At 37.0% G+C, this 25027-nt stretch overlaps 1 protein-coding gene across 1 annotated transcript; it reads right to left on the bottom strand.

Annotated features, from left to right (window-relative positions):
- Positions 1–724: 724 nt before the first annotated feature.
- LOC104899189 (uncharacterized) lies at positions 725–24569 on the bottom strand. The gene is made up of 13 exons (XM_010686327.4): positions 24191–24569; positions 23051–23188; positions 21514–21595; positions 21158–21234; positions 14364–14470; positions 10861–10981; positions 9788–9904; positions 9619–9710; positions 8881–8947; positions 8705–8783; positions 4159–4250; positions 3641–3784; positions 725–1203 (listed from the first exon to the last, which is right to left on the bottom strand). Exons 1-13 carry the CDS (start codon positions 24392–24394, stop codon positions 1063–1065), a joined length of 1461 nt encoding a protein of 486 aa, XP_010684629.1. The 5' UTR covers positions 24395–24569; the 3' UTR covers positions 725–1062.
- Between the last annotated feature and the right edge of the window lie 458 nt (positions 24570–25027).

The following is a 25027-nucleotide window of genomic DNA, read 5'->3' as shown; positions in this document are numbered from 1 at the left end:
CTTTTCGTCATGCTACTCGTAATCTTTTATGCATATTTTGGGTTTTTGAAAAGTTCTATGTAACAAATGAACTAATGAAAGAAAGGGGAAAGTTAATATGAAACATGTTTAATTAGCAATATTAATGACAAAAACAGTTAACAACAGAAGCAATATATAATTTCCAGCAAAACAAAATAAATTAACAGACGCAAAATACAAATCAAGCAAAAATCACATTGATGGCGAGGTGGTGCTGGAATTACTTATTTACTTCTAACATAATGATATGACATTTATGCCATTATGCCATAGAGGAAGAAGGAATTATGTCGTTTATAATGTCGAACACTTGTATGCGGCTCATGATATAGGCCTATCTATGGGTTGTGTAGACCTGTCAACGAGTTGGGCAGACGAATTCCTAGATTGGTAAATATGAGTCGGGTAATACACAAGTATAGATGGTTCCATCTAACTTCTAGATTAAAGATGAGCATAAGGCCAAACCACGGATATGTATGCGATGTGTGTAGACTCGTTAGCAGCGCAGATGAGTTCCAGGTTCCCTAAATATGAGTCAGCTGTACATAAATATAGATGGTTCAATCTAACTCTTAGATTGGAGATGAACATAAAGGCCAAACCACGACCAATATCTTGGGCCATTTTAACTTAGGTTATCACACAATGCCAAAATAGTTAAAAGCATTCAAGCTGAAAGTTCCTTTGACAACTCAAAACATGAAGAAAAAGACCTCACAATTGGGGTAAATCTTATATCATACGCCTCTAGCATGGGCATCACAGGCCTGTGTGATACATTTGAAGACGCACATAAAGCCAATTTTTGTGCACTTCATTGCACAGTATAACGTCACCATTCCTATGTATGTTTGATTCCAAGCAATCTTTATATACAATTTAGAGATTTCTGTACAGTTGCCTGAACTCTGAAACAAGAGCTATATACAAAAAAAGGAAACAATCGCTTCCCAAGGCCTCTTTCTTGACACCTTACTGTCTTAAATCTAGTACTTTGACTGAACGTAATATCCGAGATTGTAAGTGCCATATTCGATGCTATAGTTTCACATAAATGCTCTTCATGTGAAGTAAACCAGCAACGAAGCCCCAAAATAAAATCTCAAGTAAAACAAAGGCTAAGGTACCCCAATTCTTTGAACGTAATGCATCTTGCAAAAACATTTCTGTCCCATCAACCTGCACAGCAGACCGGTTTTAGGAAGCATTTTTTCGGCAAGGAAAAAAATTTACTGAAGGACACTCACACAAAAAGCTATAGGGGAGGCACATATATTTTATGGAAACATGCACCAACTGTGCCTAATCAAGAGTGCTTGGTGTCCGCATTTGAAAATCCTTAAAATTTTCTAGCTCGTAAGTCACTAATTTTACTATCCACAGCCCTTACAGGTTATGTAAAAAAAAAAAAAAATATAAGCATCACGTACATTTTTAAAAAGTGAAATTAAGTTGAATATTCATGAACGGTTAACTCGGCTTCTTTTAGTGTTTGGTATTTGTACTTTTAGATGTTTAGTCAGTCATTAGGGCTACGATTCACTTTTGCCTATATTATATCCTGTGAAAGCAATGCATACTTATATATAGTTATATCCTATGAAAGCTATTCAGATTGTACAACTTATTTATTGTGTTTGTATGCAAGTAATTATCAAGGATTATAGAAAGGTAACTTTGTGTTCCCTGTCATGCACCGTCGGAAGATTCATAAAATAATACTCCCACTATTCACTTATATAAACCTAGAGTGACTTTCTCAATTAATTCACAAATACGTTGGGATTACAACTTCAACAGGTATCACTAGATTTATGTTAAAATAACGTTCAAAAAAGTATATCAGTATATTTCCTCATGATATGCAATAACATATTTACGGTCAAAGATCCACCTCCATGGCCGTTAAAAATAATCCGATGGGACTATTAACTTGTGGAAGAAAGGGGCTCGTTCTTCCTAAACAAAAGACTGTTGAGTTGGAGCCAGTCTGGTCAAAGAGCTCTCAGAACCTAGCAAACCTAGTGACATTCATGAACATGGCCATAACGCGCCTTGTTTGCTGGCAAAAGAAGTTGCCCCCATATTGAACAAGGGCGGCCATGTTTACTGCTAAATTGAAAATTTTACACGTATCTTGACTAGGACTTATGGCAATGTTAAGCTTGGGGACTAGGACTATCAAGAAGTTAATTATTCATAGTGATTAAGATAATCTGGTTATTTTGTGGAATTGTAAGATACAATAATTTAATTAAGAGTATGACTTCACTAAAAGCTATTTAAAGAAGTCACTTTAAATGTGCTATAAGAAAGCCATGTGTGTGGTCATAGCCTCATAGTATTTGAACTTCTCCATTTTCAGAGGAATTCCAAGTGTGGAGATGTAAGTATAAATGAATCATCAAACCAATAGATTCAAGGCCCGAATGCTAAAGAGCTGGAAACCAAAATGGACTAGGCTACAAGTCTTACATAAAACCCCTATAATACCTCAACACTATTTGCAATTGCCCATGTCCAACTCGACACATCCATAACCGACATTATCATTTGGCCTTGGCAGAACCACATACAAGCAGAGAAATAAGTGTAAAAAAAATTTAGGAAGAGAACCAAAGGTTACAGAAGTTTGGGTCACGGAAGAACTTGAGGCAACATTGTTAGCAAAAATTAGCTTGCAAGTTAACTGTAAACAGCGCATTTATACTTCCAAACAAATTTATGAATGGCATGCAAATGTGATCCAAGTGAAAATGGCTCGTTTTCTACAAGTCCTAGTTCTGTTTGGACTCGCTTAATTAGTCTCCTAGTTCTGTTAGGAGTTCTATGCAATTTAGTGTTTTACAATCTGAATAACAACAATTACAAGCCTAGACTCACAAGAGAACCTCTTAGACCTACTTTCTTTATTGTTAATTTTTCATAAATAACAAAAACACAAAAGCAGTTCGAATTAGCCAAGAAAATCACATCAAAATGTCTAATAGATTCAAGAATATGTTTGCGTCAGACCGTCAAGCCCTAGTGGACTGATTCGTTAGAAGCTGATCATGCTGATGGAAGAGCAATGAAGACTCTGCCAAAAAAAAGTCTACTATAGGAAAGAGAGAAGAACTAGCAGCTGGATATATAAAGTCAGTAAGCACAAACAATCAACTTCAGCTAAGAACTCACCTAATAAGCATACTCGTACTTTCGTACATCAAGTCCGACTTACTGTAAGGAGGTATTTTCTTTTCAGCCTTGTTCTTTTCTAACTTCATCTATATTTCCCAAAGACCCTCAAGACAATAGCAGAAGAACTAGCTTGGAGAAGAAATGGAAGGAACAAATAGAATCACTCATGTGGAGGTCACTACTCTCTAACAGTAAACAATAAAACAGACGAATCCTCCCAGGTATAAATCCCAATGTAGACGTATTGGAATCCTAAAGATGTATGCAAACTTACCCAGAACCAGTTGAAAATATTACAGAACCATTTACAAGCCACAGCACATACATTTCTGAAGAAAAAAAAAGGGGGGAATACTAGGCATAATCAAGTAACAGTAGACATACCACACTAAACGATGTACTAAAATTATGGGGGGAAATCATGTAGGAGAGTTACCAAGTTATTATCAGGCGAGCCCCAATAGAATCCCTGCAGAGCTCCAGTAAATATTTCACAAGCAGCCAGAGCATAGATGATAAGAGCATTCATCCCCATCCATTGAAATAACATTACAGGCTTTCTAATATGTTTCACATCAACCTGAAAGGTAAAATCATGTTTTGTTAAAGCAAAGTATCAGCAGATCTTTGACCATTTTTATTGTGTAATATCAATTACAAAATGGTGTTGGTCCCATAAAGCTAGGACCAAAATATACATTAAATAGGAGAAGATTAATAATGGTCACATGACCAGGTATTTTGTAAGATGGATAAGGGGCTGAAAAAGGAGAAAGAACAAAGGAACTTAAAGAGACAGCACTTGTTTTGTCCATCATTGCTTCAGGTCATAGATTTATTCAAAGGAAAAAAAAAACATATAGTAGAGCATTCTTCATGAAGGTTTTCTGCAAGAAACCATAAGACTCTCAGCAAGACAGCAACTGGGAACTGCTATGAAGAAAAATAACTTACAAGATAATAGACAATGGCAAAGATGAGGCCTGAAGCACCAGCCGTAATACACATATAGCTTAGCGTGTAAAGTGGTTTAGAAAGCGGCATTCCTACAAAAAAGCAATTATTTACAGGAGCCAATTAAAATCCGAAAATGAGAATGCTATGGTTACTCCTCTCAATCTCTCCCCGTCTTTTTACAGTTTCCATGAAATAAAACTTCCTTGACATTGGGACTTCCTAGGAAGTTACACTTCCTAAATTCAACAAAATGACCACAAATGTACGTATAAAGTTGTTTTCTCGAATATAAATTTTTTTGAAGTTGAACAATCAATAGAAAAGAAGACTGAGGGGGAAAGGTAATGGAATCCTGTGTCTAAGCCAAAAAATTCTATATGATAAGGGTTATTTCATTGTTAAATTTGCTTCTGCACATGACAAAAATGAAATTTTGTATGCTGGTCCCCATATGATTAATAGTAGACCTATGGTTCTTAAGGCTTGGACACCAAATTTTGACTTTCAAATGAAGTATTAAGAGTGATTCCCCTCTGGATTAGGTTGTATAATCTTCCAGCTAATTACTGAGTCCCTCTTTTTGCGGATGAATGTACTACATAGCAACAACGAGTTACTTTTGCTCGAATGTTGGTGGAGGTTGATGTCACTAAGGAACTCCCTAAGAGTGTTTGTATTGAGGATGCTTCAGGAAGAATCCTTGAACAAAAAGTGCATTATGAATGCGTACCTGCTTAGTGTCTCAAATGTGCTACTATAGGCCATGATTGTGAAAAAAAGAAGGGTACTCAAGTAAGCAAGGAGAAGGAGGGGGCTAAAGTTACTCAGAAATGGGTGCCTAAGGTGACTCAACCACAACCTAGTGTTGTTGCAGTGCCAGCAGGAGTAGTTCACAACAACACCAGGATAGGGTTATCGATCCGAGTTCTAATGAAGGGATTGTAGAGTCTATGGATGGAAGGGATGTGCGGTTAGTTCATGATGCTCGGGATCAAAGGACTGATGCTCTTCCAATTCCAGTGTGGAACATTGTTACTAGAGGGCAAAAGGGGAAGGATGCAATGTTAATGGAAGGGCCTGGAGTTGTTACACATCTAGTGCATGAGGCACGGGGTAGCACATTCACAGTTTCCCCATGTTAATGATAGTGTGCACTTGGAATGTAAGAGAGTTGAACTAAACTAGGTGAAATAAAGAAGTTTATAAGTAAGCATAAAATTTCTCTTATAGCTTTATTAGAAACTAGAGTTAAAGCACACAATAAGGATAAAATTTTGAAGAAGTTTGGAAATAGGTGGAATTGGGTGCATAACTATGAAGCATCTAATAGAGGGAGAATATGGATTGCTTGGAATCCTGCTGCTATTACTCTTCAAATCATTCACAAATCAACTCAAATTATAAGTGTTATGTGGGGGATAGACAGGCTGGTGATCAATGGATGTTCTTTGTGCTGTATGGTTTGCACATACGGGAGGATAGAAAGAATATGTGGCTGCAACTTTGTACTTTTGACAAGAATATTACTGAACCTTGGTGTATTATGGGTGACTTTAATGCTGTCCTAGCTGCTGATGATAGGATTAATGGGGTCCCTGTCTCTCCTTATGAAACTCAAGACTTCCTTCACTTGCTTAACACCGCTGATCTTAGTGAGTACAAGGCAGTGGTGATGCTAGAATTAGTAGCAGAATTGATAGATGTTTAGTTGATTCGTATTGGTTAACTAAGTGTCCTAACCTGGTGGTCTAGTACATGAATCCTGGGCTCTCATATCACTCTCCTTTGCTGCTTCAATGTAATCAGAGGGCTAGAGGAAGAGGTAGGCCTTTTAAGTTTTTCAATCACATGGCTCTCATATCACTCTCCTTTGCTTCAATGCAACTTTGTACAATCAGGTAGGCCTTCTATAGTGATAGATCACTGGCACACTAGTATTGGCAGGCAATGTATGATGAAGAATGTATGGATGAAGTCAAAAAATGTGAAGGCTAAACCAAAGCTTTTACATAAAGCTGAATTTGCAAATATGGAAGCGAGTATGGATCTAGCTAGAACTGATCTTCAAAGGGTTCAGAGTCATCTTCAGAGAGTCCCTAACTGTCCTGTTTAAACCCAGGAAGAAAGAGATTGTTCTCATATTTTGCATGAATTCCTAAATATTGAGGAATCTGCTTCAGTGCGCAGAAATCCAGGATCCTATGGTTGAAGCATGGAGATTCTAATTCCCAATTTTTCTTCATGCTATGAAAGAAAGATTTCTTCATAATAGGTTGATTGCTATATACTGCTGCTGTGCCAGGCTTACTACAGCAGTTGATATTGATATTGAAGCTGAAGTGATGGGATTCTATCACAAGTTACTAGGGTCAGCTGCCCCTTCTCTCCCTGTTGTAGATATTGGCATTATTAGAAATAGTGCTCAAGTGAAGGTTGATGATGCTGCTATGCTTGTGAGACAAGTGACTAGGCAGGAAATTGATAAAGCTCTTTGCCATTGATGATGATAAAGCCCGAGGTATTGATGGCTTTAACAGTCATTTCTTCAAAAAGGCCTGGCAATTTATCAAAAATGATATTTATGATGCACAATTCTTTGATTCTGGTATTCTGATGACTGATATTAATTGTACCCTTGTCACTCTTGTGCCTAAAGTCCACAATCATTCTCTTGTGAAAGACTTTAGGCCTATTGTATAAAATCATTGCTAAGATTTTGACTACAAGGACGCACTCCATGATTGGTAGTATTATTAACCTTGCTCAAGCTGGGTTCATTCCTGGGAGAACTATTTCAGATAACATATTGCTAGCCACTCTCATCAAGGGTTACACTACTAAGAATGTCTCTCCTAGATGCATGTTGAAGATTGATTTGAAGAAGGCCTATGACTCTATTGAATGGTCCTTCCTAGAGATTGTTATGAGTGAGTTAGGCTTCCCTACTCAGTTTGTGAAATGGGGTATGGCCTGTGTCACTTCTATCACCTTTTCTATTCTCATTAATAGTGCTCCCTGTAAAGGTTTAGATAAAGAGACCCTATGTCTCCCTTTCTGTTTGCTATGGGAATGGAATATATTTCTCGTTGCTAGGTGTAAAAAGCTAAGTCTTACCCGTTTGATGTTTGCTGATGACTTGTTGATTTTTGCTAGAGCTGACACTAGATCCTTACAACTTATATTTGATGCTTTTAACAAATTCTCCCAAGCCTTTGGCCTTGAAGCAAATTTAGACAAGAGTATTCTCTACTTGGGAGGGGTTAGTGAGGATCAGAGGAATATGCTTCAAACTGTGAATATGCCCTTGGGTATCTTCCCATTTAAATATCTAGGTGTTCCTCTCACAACAAGAAAGCTCTTTTACCATGAGTGTAAACCTTTGATTGATAAGACTATGGAAAAAGTGAGAGCTTGGTTTGTTAAAAAGCTCTCCAATGCAACAAAGCTTGTCACTTCTATTCTCCATGGCTTCCAACTTTATTGATGTCAAATTTTTGTTCTTCCTAAGAAGCTCATGAAGGAGATCAAGAGCATTTGTAGAATGTTTTGTGGACTGGCCAAGGGTCCTATTCAAGGAAAGCCTCCATTGCTTGGGAGACTCTTTGTTTGTCTAAAACAGGTGGTGGTTTGAATATCAAAAACCTTACTATATGGAACAAAGCAGCTGTTGCAAAGCACTTTTGGGCTGTCTCCCAAAAACAAGACAGACTTTGGATACAATGGATTCATGCTTACTATGTCAAGCATCTTGACATTCTCACTATGAACATCCGTAATAGACTTTGGGCAATGAAGAAGAGTTCCAATCTCTGCCAATGCTTACTGCTCCCTCCTCTATTAAGAGGCTGTATATCAGAATGTGTGGTGATCATACTCCTGTTAGATGAAAGAGAATCATATGTAACAACAAGACAAGCCCTAAAGCCTTATTTGTCACTTGGTTAGCTCTACATGGCAGACTTGCTAACAAAGATAGGCTCTATGCCTGGGGAGTTACAACTGACAATACCTGTCCACTTTGCACTGCAACTAGTGAGTCAATAACTCATCTCTTCTTTGATTGTCCCTTCTCCATTGCCATTTGGGCTACCTGTCAACAATGCTTGGGGACTACTGTTGCTAGGAGACGGTTTGGATGCTGAAGTACAAGTTGTGGCTGTCAAAAGTAAAATGATCAGCTTTACTGTATGATGTTTGTTGAATCTGTCTACCAGGTGTGGCTCCAAAGGAATGCTAAAGTTTATGGAGGTCATGTCTTGGATTCTTTAAGCAGATTTGTTTTAGAGTTGCTAGTAGATGTAATGATCAATTGCGAACTCTACTTATTAAGTAGGAGGGTTTATTTTTCTTGTTGCTTTGCTCCTGTGCAGGGCCTTGTTTAAGGGCTGCTTCTGGTTTGCTTGCTCCCAAACCCTTCCTAGAAGGTGGGGGGCTTGCTTTCCCTTGTAGTTGATTGGTTGTATCGCATTTTCTTTTTTTTTGGTTATCAATAATAACTTTGAATTGCCAAAAAAAAAACTGTGTACTCATAAGGGAACCATACCTAAAGCCAGCAGAACATACCCTGAGATCAAAAGAGAGAAAGTAGTTACCGACCACAAGAACATCCTCTGCATGTGATCCTGTAGTAATGAAGCATAAAATATGAGAAACAGCCTGAAAAACATTGACAATCATCGCCTAGTCTCCCAAAACTATAACAAATAGGAAGTACTAAACCTTGAAATGTGCAATTATTTGTCCAAAATGCAGTCCCACAAAACATGTAACAGCAGCCATTAATGAGCTGAATGTCATTGTTAACAAGCAAGTCAGCAGCAGAGATCAAGGAAATACAAACTCTGCTAAAGTTGGAAATAATAATTTAAAGGAGCAGCAGAATAAGCATTTACAAGAACTGGCTCAACCAAGATACCTCACAAAAAAGTGCGGATCTAATTAGGAGTTGGGGTAGAGGAAGGGGGTGGAGAGAGGGAGCTAAAATAACATATCTCTGTTTTTTGAATATGGGGGAATTGAGAAGGAAAAGAGGAGCAAAGTTCAGTTCGAGATGGGAGGAATGAACCAAGAAATATGATTGCGATGTGAGGGAAAGGCTTCATTTACCAGCAGACCACCGAGATAGGCTTCATAATTGTTGAATACAGATGGCAGCTCCAGACATGAGAAATTTATTGGGGAACCTATTTCACAAGGTTCTTGTATGCCTTAAGCAATACATTTACAGAAGAGGTGGCTGGAAGCAGCAAAAACTGTGCGTAGATAATCAAAGCAGCTGTTTGGCTTTGACAGGCTGTCATAAGAATGATTCTATCCTGCCCTCTATTCTTTACAAATACGATATCAAATAATACACACAGAACTTATGACTTCTCTTCTTTATATCTATTTTCCTTTTGCAAGAGCTGTTGAGGTCTTTTACCCTTTTATTTTGGGTGGAGCAGGGGGAACAGATACCTTAATATGCCCTCTGGATCAAAAGGAGCAAGGCACCATCCAGGTGAATTTGGTGGCAAAGGTCCATAGTCCGGAGAATTTACACTACATTCCTGTAACAAGAAGCATAACTTAAACAATAAACAATAGTGGTAATCGAAAACAAGAAAAATTATAATCTGTTAAACACCTTCACTCTTCTGTATACAGGATGCTGGTACAAATGGCTTTCACCAAGTAAAAGTCTGTCAATGAAGCCAACTGTATTGCAAGGAGGATCAAGACTGCCCCTTATTCCACATTGAACCTAATCAAGTTATGTAATGGTATAAAGATACTATTAGCATGCTTAAGAGTTATGTATGGTATAAAGTAAAGACACAATTAGCATGCTTAAATTTGCAATACTGTTTAGACTCCCTTCATTTTGATGACTAGTTCCGCTGAAAGGGATTGCAATGCTTCCCAACAGAAGACTAAGTGATCAAGATTATTTTGCTATTAAATATAGGAACTTGTAATAGCATGAAGGATTTCGATCATTCAAAAAAAATATACAAAAATTTGCATGAATCATAATCAAAATCAGCAGGAAAAAACAAATTACGATAAGTTTCCTTCGTAAGAACTTTAGGCACAAGATTTGAAATGTAGACTCTTATACACTCTATGTCAGGTTTTACACATATACTTCATATAAATACATATATTTCGACAGACATTGGACCCATACTTCTTATATCAGAACAGACCAGCATAGCAATAGAAGTTGTTGATCAAAAGATGAGCACCAACGCATGCCCTAGGAAATTTTGGGGGAGTGATCAGATCTATATACAAAAGCTTTGTTCACTATACAAAAAAATATGAGATAGATGGATATACTTTCAAGTTGCTACACAGGCAAACATGAATGCTTTCTTTTACTACACATTATGCACAAGATGATTTCATACCATAATAATAGAACCAACAGATCAAATTGGCACTTAAGTAGTGCAGTGGGGAAAGTTCCATATTCTTACCTACCTGTGATACTTTGCTTCAAAGTTCTAGCATGTGAGTTAATATTGAAAATTTGAAATTTTCTGATCTAAAAGATAAACTTTACTTCCCAAATAAACTGTCAGTGCTTCTTTAAATTTCCTTTTATGGTATCAATCAACAGAATAATATATAAGGCAGGAACTTGAAAATTCAAAAAAAGGTATAATGTGAAATAATAGAGCGTAAGAAAGAGATAGTGCTTAGGTATTTACTCACACTCTGAGCACTTGAAGCCAACATTGTCAAATTATCCCCATTAAGTACGTACTCCCAGCTTGGAACTTTAAGTCCATAAAGCAAGCAAACATAAATTACGCAAAGCAGCATAGTTACCATCCTACACATGGGATTATTGAGCAACTTAGTACATAAAATTTTGAAGAGAACATTCAGGATTGCCAAAGTTAACAGTTAAAACAGGATATAATCCTAATATATAGCGCCATAATTTTACATGAGAAAGCACGAAGAAAACCCATCAACTGCAATACAACAATGTTTCCACTACATAACATTGCAAGTGAGATAGGGCATGCAAGGTATCCCTGAAACAGGAGGGCAGCTAATGCTTGGCCATCAAACAAAAAAAAAAAGATCTAAACTAAAACAGTCAAATTAGTACTCAAAACGGAAAGACGTGTTACTCAAGCCATAAAAAGAAAAGGATCTAATCTGAATGTTGAGCACATTTTGGCCACCTCATGATTGTTTCCTGAGTTAACAGTAATCTGAGTGACATTTACCTTATACAGGTACCCAGTCCTGTTTATAGATCAACCCTGTTTGACTATCCAACTTCAAAGCTTCTATGACGTTAAACTACCATTTCGCTCTAAGTGTCCAACCCTAACTCTTAAAATGCATGCCAAAGGCTATGTCAAAGATAAATTTGGGACAGCTTATAGATTTGAAAACCTCGCCAAGACATTAAACATAAGACATACTAAAATTAGGAGGGAAAACTAGTTAAAGCCATATCCATTCCCGCTTCATGTAATAGAAACTTTAGACGTGAATAATACTAAGAAGGATTTTAACCAATCATGTGTCTATAATGTAATAAATTAAATGAAGGTGTCATTAGAGGATTTTAACCAATCATTGGCCTCACTTGAGGAGGGATGCTGGTGCCATAGTTCGGAGATGTCATGCTTGTTAGGCATCAAAAGGTCATTCCATATGACATTTCAAGATTTGGCGATGGATTTTGTGTTGGGTTTACCTCGTACTCAGCAAGGCGTGGATTCTGTTTTTGTGGTAGTTAATCGTTTCTCCAAAATGACACACTTCATTGCTTGTAAGAAGACTCCAAATGCGTCCAATGTAGCTAAGTTGTTTTTCAGAGAGGTGGTGCGTCTTCATGGGGTTCCTACCTTTATAACTTCACATAAGGACACCAAGTTTCTTCGCCACTTCTAGATTACTCTTTGGAGGATGTTTGGGATAGCGCTGAACAGGCAGCTCATCCACAAACAAATGGGCGAGGTGACTAACAAAACAGATGGGCAGACTGACTAACAGGGAATATAATTCGTATTGTTTGTGGAGATAAACCAAAGCAATGGGATTTGGCATTATCCCAGGTGGATTTTGCGTACAGTAGACTGTTGTACATTCGGCTACAGGGAAGTCATCATTATGTGATTTACACTTCTGTTCCTAGGCATGTGGTTGATTTCATTAAATTGCCTAAAGCTCCTGGAGTTAGTGCAGCAGCGGGGAGGAATATGACTGAGGAAATTATTGTTGTTAAAGAAGCTGTCAAGGCTATAAGTTACAGGCTACAGGGCAAAAAAAAAAATGTTGCTAATAAATGCAGGCGAGCTAAGGTTTTCAGTGTGGGAGATGATGTGATGGTGTTTCTGCGTAAGAAGAGGTTCCCATTTGGTACTTACAACAAGCTGAAGCCACGCAAGTATGGCCCGTTCAAGGTGACTTGCGAGATCAATGACAATCCCTATGTAGTAGCTCTTCCGGATGACATGAACATATCCAACACTTTCAGTATTGCTCACATTTATGAGTACCATGGAGATGAGGTTCTTTGTAAAGATACGAACTCGAGGTCGAGGAGACTGATGTAGGAAGGTTATCGGAAGAGTTCGACAAAGAAGTTCATCGACGAAAAAGTCTAAAATGATTTCTATTAATGAGGCTCCCGGTGTCACAATGCTTAATAACATACCTTTTCGGAAAGGGAAACGGGCCAACGAATCCAACTCACTGCTACGCCGTGACTTCTGAGTTCATTTAGCGCCCGAAAACAACATTTTAATTATTTTCGAAAATTGTTTTTTCCTAATTTTCGTATTACGGTTTTCTTTAGACTATTTAAACAAAATTAGCCGTCATTAGAAGGCAGTTTTTATATTGAAAATAATATTTGAGAGTTTTACTCTTTCCTGGTGGATTCCGAAATTTTTAAAGATGAATCGCTTGTAAATCTGTCTGTTCGTTCGAGGAACCGCGCTTGCTTTTCCTTTGATAATTCTGAGTGTGTCATCAACGCCTGCTTCATGTAATATAAACTTTAGACGTTCATAATAATAAGAAGGATTTTAACTAATCATGTGCCTATAAAGTAATAAATTAATGATTGTACCAAAATATTCAAAGTCAGAAAAAGATACTTTGATGGATGATTTCAGAAAATGTACGAAACAATTACGTGAAGAAAAGACATTTGACGATGGTCCCAAAAAATTTGTGCTAGAAGGAAACCCTTTCCAACGAATTTGACAATGAACACAAGCTTTCGCAACAAAGAAGCATAGCAATTGAAATTTTGATTTGCCAAATTTAACGTCCGTGATTCTTTTGTCAGCATGGTCTCTTTCATTAATGACATTATTAAGCAGAGTGTACATGTACAAGGTGGAACTGAACGAGGGTATTTCTTTCTCTTCTGGGAATCTAAGGAGCATTTGGTGTGAGTTATGTATGATTTCTAAAGTAAAAGAAGAATTGGCAATAGATGGCCATAAAGGACAAGTGTTTTTGTTTCTTTCTCCAGGTTTCATGTTCCTCTATTGTGAGTAGTTTTAGAATGGAAAAGCTTCACGAGAAACGGAAGTCCTTTGTTTGGAGGAGAGTGACGTGTGGCTAATATTATGTATTGGGAACGCTTGTTAATAATTAGTATTGTTATTACAAATTGGCTGTTATATAGACATAACTCAGATAGGTGAGGAAGTAGATGTATAAGACAACCATGTGGACTAGTCTGCTCATGGTCAAAAACACAGATATGTGTCATTCCAAATTTAACAAGCTTTGGGCTGTGGTTTCTACATATGTTCCCTTGAGACATGGACTTTCACCCAATGAACACCCTTACCTTACCTTACCTAAAGTAGTTCTTAGCAAAACTCAGAATGCCCTTTCAGCAAACGCGCAGAAGGCATGTAATGACTTGAATCAACTGACGAAACAATAATCAAGGTGCGTCCACTTCACCTAAATTCTCCTGAACTTATCCGAACTGACTTATATGAACTTATTTGAACTTGTTGGAGCTTATTCAAGTTCATTTTGTAAGTTGTTAGAACTTATTGAGCTACATTAAACTAATCTGAACTTATTAAATTGAAACTTTTTTTTTATGTGAAGAGAACATACCCTCAATTTGACGTCCAAACTCTTTTGAATCAGCAACTTTTTGAATGATAGCATGACAGATATTATTTGCAAAAATTAACAGTAACTTAAACCAACCTCACCATTGGATCCAGTATCTCCGCACAAATGCCACATGTGAATCCACCACCAAATTATTGGCAAGCCAAATTTCAGAGACTGAAGCCCAGAGATATCCAATTGATATCCTCTGTAATTTCAAGGAAGACCATATTAAGAAAATAGCTCAAAATTTGTAGGTGATCCAGAATTATATGGGAATTTAAAGATAAGGAATCACTTATAGAATTTGCATAATGCAAATCGAAACAGAATGACAAAGCAAACATTAAAAGCTAAATAAAAGAAGCAATACAACAGTCATATTCTCCAACCTTGAGATCAAAAAACTACTCTTTTAGTTATTATTGCATAAAGACCTAAACTTTATTGATCATGCACCAACATATATGTATTTTATAGGTTCATGCCAACACGAATATTTCAGTGATCAGACTACATTTTTCAGGAGAATGTTTCCCTTTTGCATGATGAGAAGGAACTACTTTTTTAGATATACTTTGCATAAAGATGTGACGTGAACAAAATTCACATCACGTAGAGAAGAGAGATAAATTTTGCCACACAACAAGGTGTGGCGCAAAAGAAACTCCCAAAGAAGATTGTGGAGGCAGCATTCGCCACAACACAATACTGGACGAGATAAAGTAGGTTGCCACTTAAACAACCTGGAGAGCAAGTTGTAGCCAAGGAAAGTGCTTTAGCAAGAGTTAGAGCGAAAAGTGTCACGAAAACCACCCCAATTCACATCGGAGTTAGCTAGAAGGTCACTAATGGCAGATTCAATAAGGTAAAGACCAAGATCGGGTGTCCTTTAGCAATAAGCATAGCGGAGTATCCGCTACATGGTTGTAAGATGCCGTTTCAGAGGGTCATGCATAAACAGACACAACTCCTGAACACCATAAGTATGATCCCAACAGGTGAAAGTCAAAAAAATGTAGAATGTTGGCAAGGCTACACTACAATGACTCGTCAGAAACTGGAGAGTCGAAATTGGCGCCAAACTCTGCTTTAGTTACAACCGAATTAGCAACAGGTTTGCAGTTAGCCAAATGAGCATGCTGTAAAATTTCCAAGGCCACTTACGTTGCAGGTGGAATAAAGCATCCTTAATGCGCACAACTGAGATACCAAGGACATTGAGGCGACCAACAACCAAGATCGGTGTTGGCTGGAGAGGAGAAGAGCAAATAAAGTGCTGTAGAAAATATAAATGCACTGGAAGAAGTAGTGATCACAATTTCATCAACATACAATAAGAGTAGGGTGAAAGTTTTGTGTACGGTGTGGACTTAGGCCTAGTCCAAACCAATCCAGACAAAAATACAATTTCAATTTTCATGTTCAAATCCAAACCAATCAGAGTTTGAGTACAAACCAAACCAATACAAATTTGCAGACACTAAATTGGATCCAATCCAAGATATCCAAAAAATTTAAGACTTTCTTTCCATGAAATAAATTACACGTGAGCATCAAAATAAAGCGATTAGATAATAGTTTTAATTCATACGATCTATAAAAATTCAGTAATAACGACTAATAATCCATACAAACCCACCATCAATTAGTGGTTATGATCTTGAACCTGAAACAATTTTTTTTTGAAGAATGATGTGCTACTCGGATGTTGTGGGTTGCTCCTGAATTTTTATAGATCGTATGAATTAACCATTCAGTTAGGGTTAGGGGAAGTGGGGGATTAGTGAGAATTAAGATTGAGAAAGAGAAAAATGAAGGTATATAGGGTGGCTCCCGAGTTAGTGCTTAGGGTTAGGGGATTTGTGCTTTTCTTCATAAAAAAACCCAGTTAGCCCAGCCCAATCACAATTATACAGGGACTATTTAACTATTTTTCTTATTTTGAATTTTGCGATTCAATCACTCTCAATCCAAGCCAATCAAATGATCCAATTTTTCAAAAAGATACTGAATTTGAATCCAATCAAAACATAGTTAGAGTTGGTTGAATCAGATTGGATTTTGGATTTCATCCAAATAACTTTCACCACAAAATAAGAGCAACGCGGAGTCACGGATCAGTGTGCTTATAGAGAAATCGAGAATTATCACTCTTGGTTATGAGAAAACCATAATTGGGGATGTAGAAGGCAAACCTTTTATACAAACTCGTAGGGCTTGTTTCAGGCCATTTAATGAATCCCAAAGACAACACACATAAAAAGGGGCATGAGAGTCAAGAAAGCTAGGGGGCCAATGCATGTACACCATATCTTTTAAATGACATGAAGATAAGTACTCTTAATATCAACTCGGTTAGTCGGCCAAGAAAAAGAGAGTGGAACTGAGAACTCCCCAATAAATGTTGGCTTAACAACAGACTAAGAAAACATCATAATAAATCTCAAAGACTGGTTACTAACCAATAAATCAGCTTTGTGGCGCTGCCAAAATAACGTCATAATGAAATTAATATTTAAAGACCCACATGAAGCCTTATTAGTGAGAATTGTCTTCTAAGACAATGAGCTTCATTTTCTATAGAATTTTACCTTCTAATTGCATATCCGAGTATGGCCTTCTAGGGCCAGTATTTTAGTAGAATGAGGAAATACTTTTTCTAGCTTTTGAGGCGCCTTTCCGTCGACCGCTTTAGACGGTAGAACATAAAGAGGTAAGTCGTGCCAGTAATCTCAACTTCTCTCTAACCAAACTGCAGCTGAGAACATAGTCACTTACACAAAGCTTAAGAATGGTTCTCTAATAAAATTTAAGTTGTTTTTGTTATGTTTCCAAAGCCTAGACCTGCCTTTCACCTTGGCTTGACTAGAACAGGGAGAGGGAACCTTCCTCTCTCTACCTAACTGCAGCTAGGAACGTAGTCACTTACGTGAGCTTGAGGAATGCTCCTCTAAGATTTAGGTTATTTTTGTTTTGCTTCTAAAGCTAGACCCACCTTTCACCTTGGCTTAGGAGTTGCCAGGTACCATTTTTAAAAAAGCACTATTTTCCACTTCCATGGCGACATTCCACCACACAGTGACACAAGCGCACCGAGTGGGAGGGGTTGCAAAGCACAAGGTGTGTTATACAACAATAGGAATGCACTTCCCAAAAGCTAGCTCAAGAGGAGGAGAGCCCATTGTCCTATATAAACCACACACCAACCTCCCATGCGGTCGAAGTGGGATCCTTTCCCAGTCCATAACATTCGTCCCCCCACAAGGACCAATGTCCTCGTTGTTCACGGCCACATTGGCCACGACTGGGTGGTTCCAGGCCGCCACTCCAAGGTTTGGCTCTGATACCATTTGTTACAGAACAATAGGAATGCACTTCCCAAAGCTAGCTCAAGAGGAGGAGAGCCTATTGTTCTATATAAACCACACACCAACCTCCCATACGGTCGATGTGGGATCCTTTCCCGTCAGTCCATAACAAGGTGCTTGACCACAAGAAGGGAGGCTTCGTCAAAGGTCGGTAAGTCATAGAAAGAGGGAGGTGTTGCTGTTTTGTGGGAGAAGGGAACAGGTGCTTATCAAACATTACATGTTAAAGTTCAATGGTCTTTCGGAGGACCAAAAGCCGAGGCACAAGTAGCCATTGTGATTGGGATTTGGGAGGGAACCCAAGAAACATGCAAGGGGTAAAGTGTAGGAGCAAATTTATGCAGAAATGTGCTGAAGTAATTTGGAAAACATAAACATCCCAATGTTCAAAGGTGGGTGTAGGATTACATGCGACCATATAATGAAAAAGTAAGGGTGCACAAGGCTTGAGCTTTGGTGGCTAAGTATATTGTGGAGGTAGCCAGGTAGGTGGTCATGTGAAGGGAAGCTACCCAAAATGATGGAGGAAGGAAAGTATTTGTTTGGCTTGTCATTGGGAGGAGGTGATTCCACAAGATAAGCTTAAGACCACGCTATGAGTGTTCTAAAAGGTGTGCGAAAAAAGGGGAGTTATGACTTATCACACTCACAATTATTGTTACAATGACAAATATTTATTTCCTGATAAAACTCGTTTTTGACATATCTTCAAAGTGAAGGAACTTTTATAAACTCCGGATTTATATTTAAGAGACCTACACAAAATGAGTGGAATTATTGACAAGAACGAGATAATATTTGTGACCATTTAAACTCAAGACCTATGAAGCATGGGTACGGTGGTTGAGTGTCGTATCCCGTACCTGGTACGGGTACGATACGAGTACGGTACGGATACGGGGTGGATTCGTACCCAATCTGTACCTGAGAGGGTGGGTACGAGTGCTTCTTATAGGAACGAATCCGCTTCAAAGTGGGCTAGAACAAAACGTACCCATATGACTTTCATGAAATTTTAGAGTAAAAATACTTAGAGATCAGACCTTGATGACATTTTAACCCAAAAGAAAGAGTAATCTTTAAGTCCAAATTGGAGAAAAAATTTGAGCCCGGAATTATTTAGATGAAGAAAAAGAGATGAAGAAGACGATAGTAGAGGTCTAGAGGAAGAAGAAGACGAAAGTAGAGGAAGAGTGTAAAAAGAAAACCAGTGGCAGCAGTCAATTCCCCCTCCCTTTGGGCCTACTTTACAGTTGTCATTTTTTGGTTTTTAAATCCCCCTCCCTTTGGGCCTACTTTATAGTTGTCATTTTTTGGTTTTTAAATCCCCCTCCCTTCTTTGTTTTTTTAAATTAAAACGAAAAATGGGTACTAACTGGGTACTTTTTTGTTTCTCAAAACTCCTTCCCTTCTTTACATTTGTCATTTCTGTGGTAAAAGATTACTACTTGTACACTTTTCTCTCTTTCTTTATTAAAGTGTTATCATTTTCTTTACTAAGTTTGTACTTTGTACTTCTTTTTTCATTTTATATTATTATTATTAAACAATAATACTAATCATAAAAACACGCAAACAACCATAACTACATATATTATTTTTGTTAAAAAAATATTTTTTTGCCGAATCCAAGTCGTACCCGTTTTTAGAAATTTTAATTTTGCCTTTTTCTGTCCCGTAACCGTTCCCGTATCGGTGCTACCTAGCTCAAGACAAGGTAGATCCATAAATAAATGTGTATGACGTCAAAAGGAGCAAAAGTACAACAATGGGAGGGACGAAATGTAATTCTTTCTATTTTGTTATGCAATTTCATGGGATGAACATAAGTGGAACGACGCTATCCTAAGAAAACTAAAGATAGATTTCCTGGATGACCAAGGTTGTGGTGCCAAAGTTGAGGAGATACGGCTGCAAGAGAAGGGCACCTACTCACTTGGTTGGACTAGGTGTGGCAAGGTATAGACTAGCTATTCAATAATCTTAAGAGTTAAGAGTGATAAGAACATGGGAGAGGATGGCAAAAGATGAGCAATACCAATACCCGAAACTAGAATACGGCATCCATTACGACCACGAACATAAGGAATAGTATTGTTATTAACAAGGGTATAAAGCATAACGTAAGTGTTTGTCATATGAAAAGTAGCACATGTATCTACATATCAAGACTCTACATATCAAGACTCATCTTGAGGCTGAAGGTGCACGGAGATAAAAGCTTGGATTATATCCGTCTACTGACTAGGACCAAGAAGCGCATTGTAATAGAAATATGTATTCTCAAATAAAAGCACAATTTGAAAAAAGGAGCTCTTTTTGTTGTACCCCATTATATCTAAATACTAAAGTCTAAAGGAACATTTACCTATTAATTAGATATTTCATGATTAACTGACAAGAGTCGGTAATAGACTTAAGAGGCTAATAATGACCATTGAATTTCCTTCATCATGATAACCCCAAAATATGTATATCTTGTCAAACTGGCCTTCCAGATGGTGATATATCTTTCGAACTTAAATGATTTGGTCCCCTTAAAATTATAATTCCTTTCTCTACAGTCAATTGAAGTGATTTAATCATGTATTTACTGGATATAAAGTTGTCAAACAGCAGAATAATAGAATATAGTAAAGTAATTTCACTGTCTCACAGATATTCTAGATAACTAATAACAGTGCTCAGGCTAGCAACATACAATTGCTTAGTGATGGCCCAAAAAATACTTCCATACAGCATTCAAAATAATTAAACATCCACCTGACAGGATGTACATCCTCAGACATGCACATGGCAACAGACAAAGAAAGAAGGATGAATCTCATCATTAGTAGGGAAGAGAGCTAAAGAAGCCAATTAGTTGTGTAAAAACATGCTTACTTTTTGACACACCTAATTAAGTTAGATGTAGATTACCAAAAACATTTAAAAGCATCCACCTGATATTTCTCATGTCTTGCTCATTTCTATTTAACGAAATTGCCAGGGATACCCTCGTACTTTTGAAGATTCAGAGAGTACCCTGCATGTCTTTCATCAGTATGTTACAGAGCTTTTGTAGAAGTACAAAAGTATTCGCTGCAAATGCATTATGTTTTATGTGTAGATGTTCACGTATATCCTATTCTCAGATGATACTTCTAGAGCAGAATCTTGGATACTATCTAAAAGCTCAGAAACCATTCAGGACTGATCTCACTATTGTATATATCTCTTGGAGCATCAAAAGAAACGCTCATACTTGCTGCATGAAAAGGAGCTAATCTCACCATCACATAACATGCTACAGTGTCCAAAGAGCATACAGAGGGTAATATTATTGAAGTAAAACTACATATGCTCCATTTGATTGTGCTTCAGGTTGCTAAGACAGCATGAAATACCAAGGTTTAAGATACAAAACAAAGGACATATTGTGCTTTGATGACATTTTGAGAGCTCTCACCCAAATCATAAGTAGAAAAATACAAAAGCAAATTTTAAAGCACGTTATTGAATATTGGTATGTCCAAAAAACCTACCTGTAGTACACCTAGCCAACGTATCTTCCCCAAATCAACACCATATGTCAATTTTTTCCGTCCATGAAAGAATCCACCTACACTTACAAATTAATGATACAATGCCCAAGAGACAGAAATCAGAGGTATGAAAAAGTGGGCTTTATCAAGAGCCAAGTATATAAAACCGCAACAAGACCATACAAAAAATGCTCATGAAGTCTTGTGAACATTACATTCACCACTAAACACACTTTGTCACATAGCAAATGCCTATGAAATTCCACAGATTCAGAATTTTGAGACACAATTATATGCGTAGAGAGCCTATAGAAGAGCAGTATTCTTAACTAGAACAGTCCACCTTTAGCACACACCTTGCAAGAAGATCCCCATAAGGAAGAGCTTGATTGACCTTACAATGACTTTTTTTATTGCTGTGGACTTGCTTTGAACTTTCTGAAAGTTTAAAAAAAAAAAAAAAAAAGCAAGTCATATATTGAGCTAATTTGAGTCAGCATAGAGTATACTTGCAGACATAATTCCATATAGAACCTACAATCATCATCTTGGATATATATCAAATTTTCTCCCTAAGAATATCTGATTTCCCAACCAATAACGAGTTTAGGAAGAAGAACTTCATACCAAAAAGAAAACCTATAAAAGAATTTCACTTGTGAAATGCTTGTCCACAATAATGCGTTCACAATTCAGAAAATTAGAGCGGTAAACATTTGGTGCCAAACATATTGCTACATGAATTTTATGCTATGTTTGATTCATAATGTAACATAAGGAAACTATTTTGACAAAACAAAAAAAAAAGGTTTGGTTGAAAAGCACAAAAAAATGTCACATATCCCATGTTTTGGGTGTCTTCCCATATTATTGCCAAATTTTATTTATTTATGAAACCCTTCTTATACAGGTCCTTGATGACCTATTACGTGTTTCACATATTGAATTTTACTCCTTTTTTGTCCAGATTCCTATTCCTCTCCCTCCTTTATCTCCTTTCCATCCACTAAGTTGCCATGGCTAATTAGGTCATGTTACATAGATATTTTTATACCTATTATATTGATCAAATCTGAATTGCGACCAAGGAAAAGGTTTCCAGTGTCCCTGTCACCAAACTAGTGATTTTTCATAAATAAATCAAATTTGGGAATAATAATATAATATGTGAAGACATCCTCCCTACAAATGAGATTTTTGGTGACAGTTTTTCCTTAAAGATATAGTGAAACATAAACTCACCCAATTTCACCAGATAATATTACAAACCAGCTTTCAACTCACACTCACCATCCCTATCTTCCATGTTAAAGGAAAAATGGAGCTCAAATATGGCACTAAGAGAAAGTAAATATGTAAAAGGAAAGAGGAAGAGACGTCATAGATAACAATGGCTCGTAAATTTGTCCAAACACCCTGAATATTATGTCAATATATTGAAGCTACCCACAATCGACTTTATCCTTTCAACAAACTATTTAGAAACTTCGATTATATATATTCACTTTCACACCTTCATGGAGTCTGCAGTTGATTCATTCTATTTGCTAAAAGTAATTGTTCTTGTAATATCCTTCACAATTGCTCTAAAGGGATTTTAAAGGCTACTTATACCAACCAGATGCATCTTTTTTTTAGAAAGCTCATTTCCTAAGTTACTCTAATGTTAAGCATGCTTGGGTGGAAGTAGTCTTGGAATGGGAGACCTCTAGGGGAAGTTTCTAAGATTGCACATTAGCAAGGACAAAATGCATTGGAAAAACTTAGTATCCAAGACAAGTATGTCAAAAATCTTCCATCTGAAATTGAGGTTATGACAAGAGCAAATATTGAAAACAGCACCCAAAGAGAATTGTGCATGCAATAACATAAGATTGTGTTACACTTTTATACCTTGAATACCAGACCAATGGAAACACCAACGACAAAGAGGAAAAATGGCATCACAAAATCTGCTATCGTCACACCAAACCAAGGAGAATGGTTTATAGATGGAAAAGCTCCACCGGCATCATCAGCCAAAATCATAAGCTGTAAACAGAGATCTATAAATATAAAGGGCAGTAAAGTGTACTAAAGTATTAACTGAAATTTTAAGATTTCTAGTCTTCAGATATAGAATATGAAAATGAAGCATTACTATTCTATGAATTGCATAAAATGATATCAAATGCACCATATCAACAAACAAACATAGAGGCGAATCGATGGTTGCATCAACAACTACATTTCCGTCTAACATTAAAGTAGTACACAAGTTCATTTGATGTACCTCAATTGGCCAACCTTTGTCATAAACATCAGTGTTGGGACCGCTAATTAGTACATGATGAGACATCTATCTAGTCATCCTACGATAATGCGACTCTTCTAAGTTCTGACAATGTATACACAGTTACATAGTACAAACATCAATTCTGTGCAAAATTGTTGAAATATAGAACTCTTCTGTTAATGACAATTCATTTTATCTTCCTTATATATAATTTCACTTTATAGTAAGTCCTAGTTCATGTTCATTTTAGTCCATGCACTTGTTAGATGAAGGTATTAGAATTGATTCAGATTTCAGGTGCAGTGCATAATTTTATTTGAATGCTGGTAATTTGTTCCGGAAATAACTTTCAACATGATATGTACATGGATAATTAGACACTCGTAGCAAGCAAAACCAAAATAATTTCAAACAGATTAGAAAGCGAATAGCGCAAGAAACTCCAGAGTCGACGGCATAAAAAACAAACAAATTAACACTGACCTCCGACCTTGGACCACAAACTAACGCACGACAAAATGAAATGCAAGTGGAGCCGCAAAACTGACCAAACTACGGATTGAACCACCAATTTCCATGCAAAGTATAACTTGATCAAATTCAAACTCACAAAATCTCAACCTAACAGTAGTATTCATCATTTCGCAATTCTCATCTCTCCGTAACTTTAAAATTTCAAAAAGAAGACCACAAAAATATCACATGCAATCAAAAACAAAGTAAAATGGCGAAATTCCGACGAAATTGAAGATACATACTGCGATGGTGAGACCACGAAAGACATCAAGGGAAACGAGCCGTTGTTTCTGAAGAGGAATTGACGGTGATGATGCTAAGACAGAATTTCTTTCTTGATGAGGTACAGAAAGAACAATCTCTTCTTCAATGTCTCTTTGAATTTCTGGAGTTGAGGATGATGAATTTTGGAGAAGAGGAGTTCGAATTTCTCTCTCTTCCGCCATTGAAGTTTTTGAGGTGTCGTAGAGCAAAGAAGAAGATGGAATTTCTTTCCAAAAGGCAGGAGAGAGAGAAAGGGAGTTACGAGCAGAGGTGCTCTGTGATAGAAAGTAAAGCAGCCTTTATTGAGTAGTTGCTCACTTGCTTGTAAAACATGGCGTAGTCGCGTAGAATATGATGTTGTGAGCTAAACGACACATATAAAGATCAGTTTTCATGGATGTTTTTATTGAAAAGAAATACTAATGCACTTCGTCAGTTTTGAATAGTGGTAAACTAGAAAAGTACAAGGTTATATTTGAAATGAAACTAGTTTTTTTTTTTCCCCGGGCAATACCTCGGGTCATTTATAATAAACAAATATATTGGGAGTGTTTGGTAATTAGAGTTTTGGAAAAAAAAAAAAGAGGTTTGGATCACTTTTATAGATTGACTAGTCAAAAATTCTAAAAGAGGTGTTTGGTAAAAGAGAGTTTTAGAGAGAGTTTTGGGATGAAAACTCTCAAAATGAAAAAGCTCCTATTAGGAGCTTTTTCTTTAGAGGATTAGGTAAAAATATATTTAATGACTTTTTTTGCCCCTAATAATAATACTACACATATGTATTAAAAATGTCTATAAATGTCATTTTATACAAA

This window comes from Beta vulgaris, chromosome 7 (genome assembly GCF_026745355.1).
Source record: "Beta vulgaris subsp. vulgaris cultivar EL10 chromosome 7, EL10.2, whole genome shotgun sequence".
Lineage (NCBI taxonomy): Eukaryota > Viridiplantae > Streptophyta > Magnoliopsida > Caryophyllales > Amaranthaceae > Beta > Beta vulgaris.
This window is presented reverse-complemented; position numbering and strand designations above follow the sequence as displayed.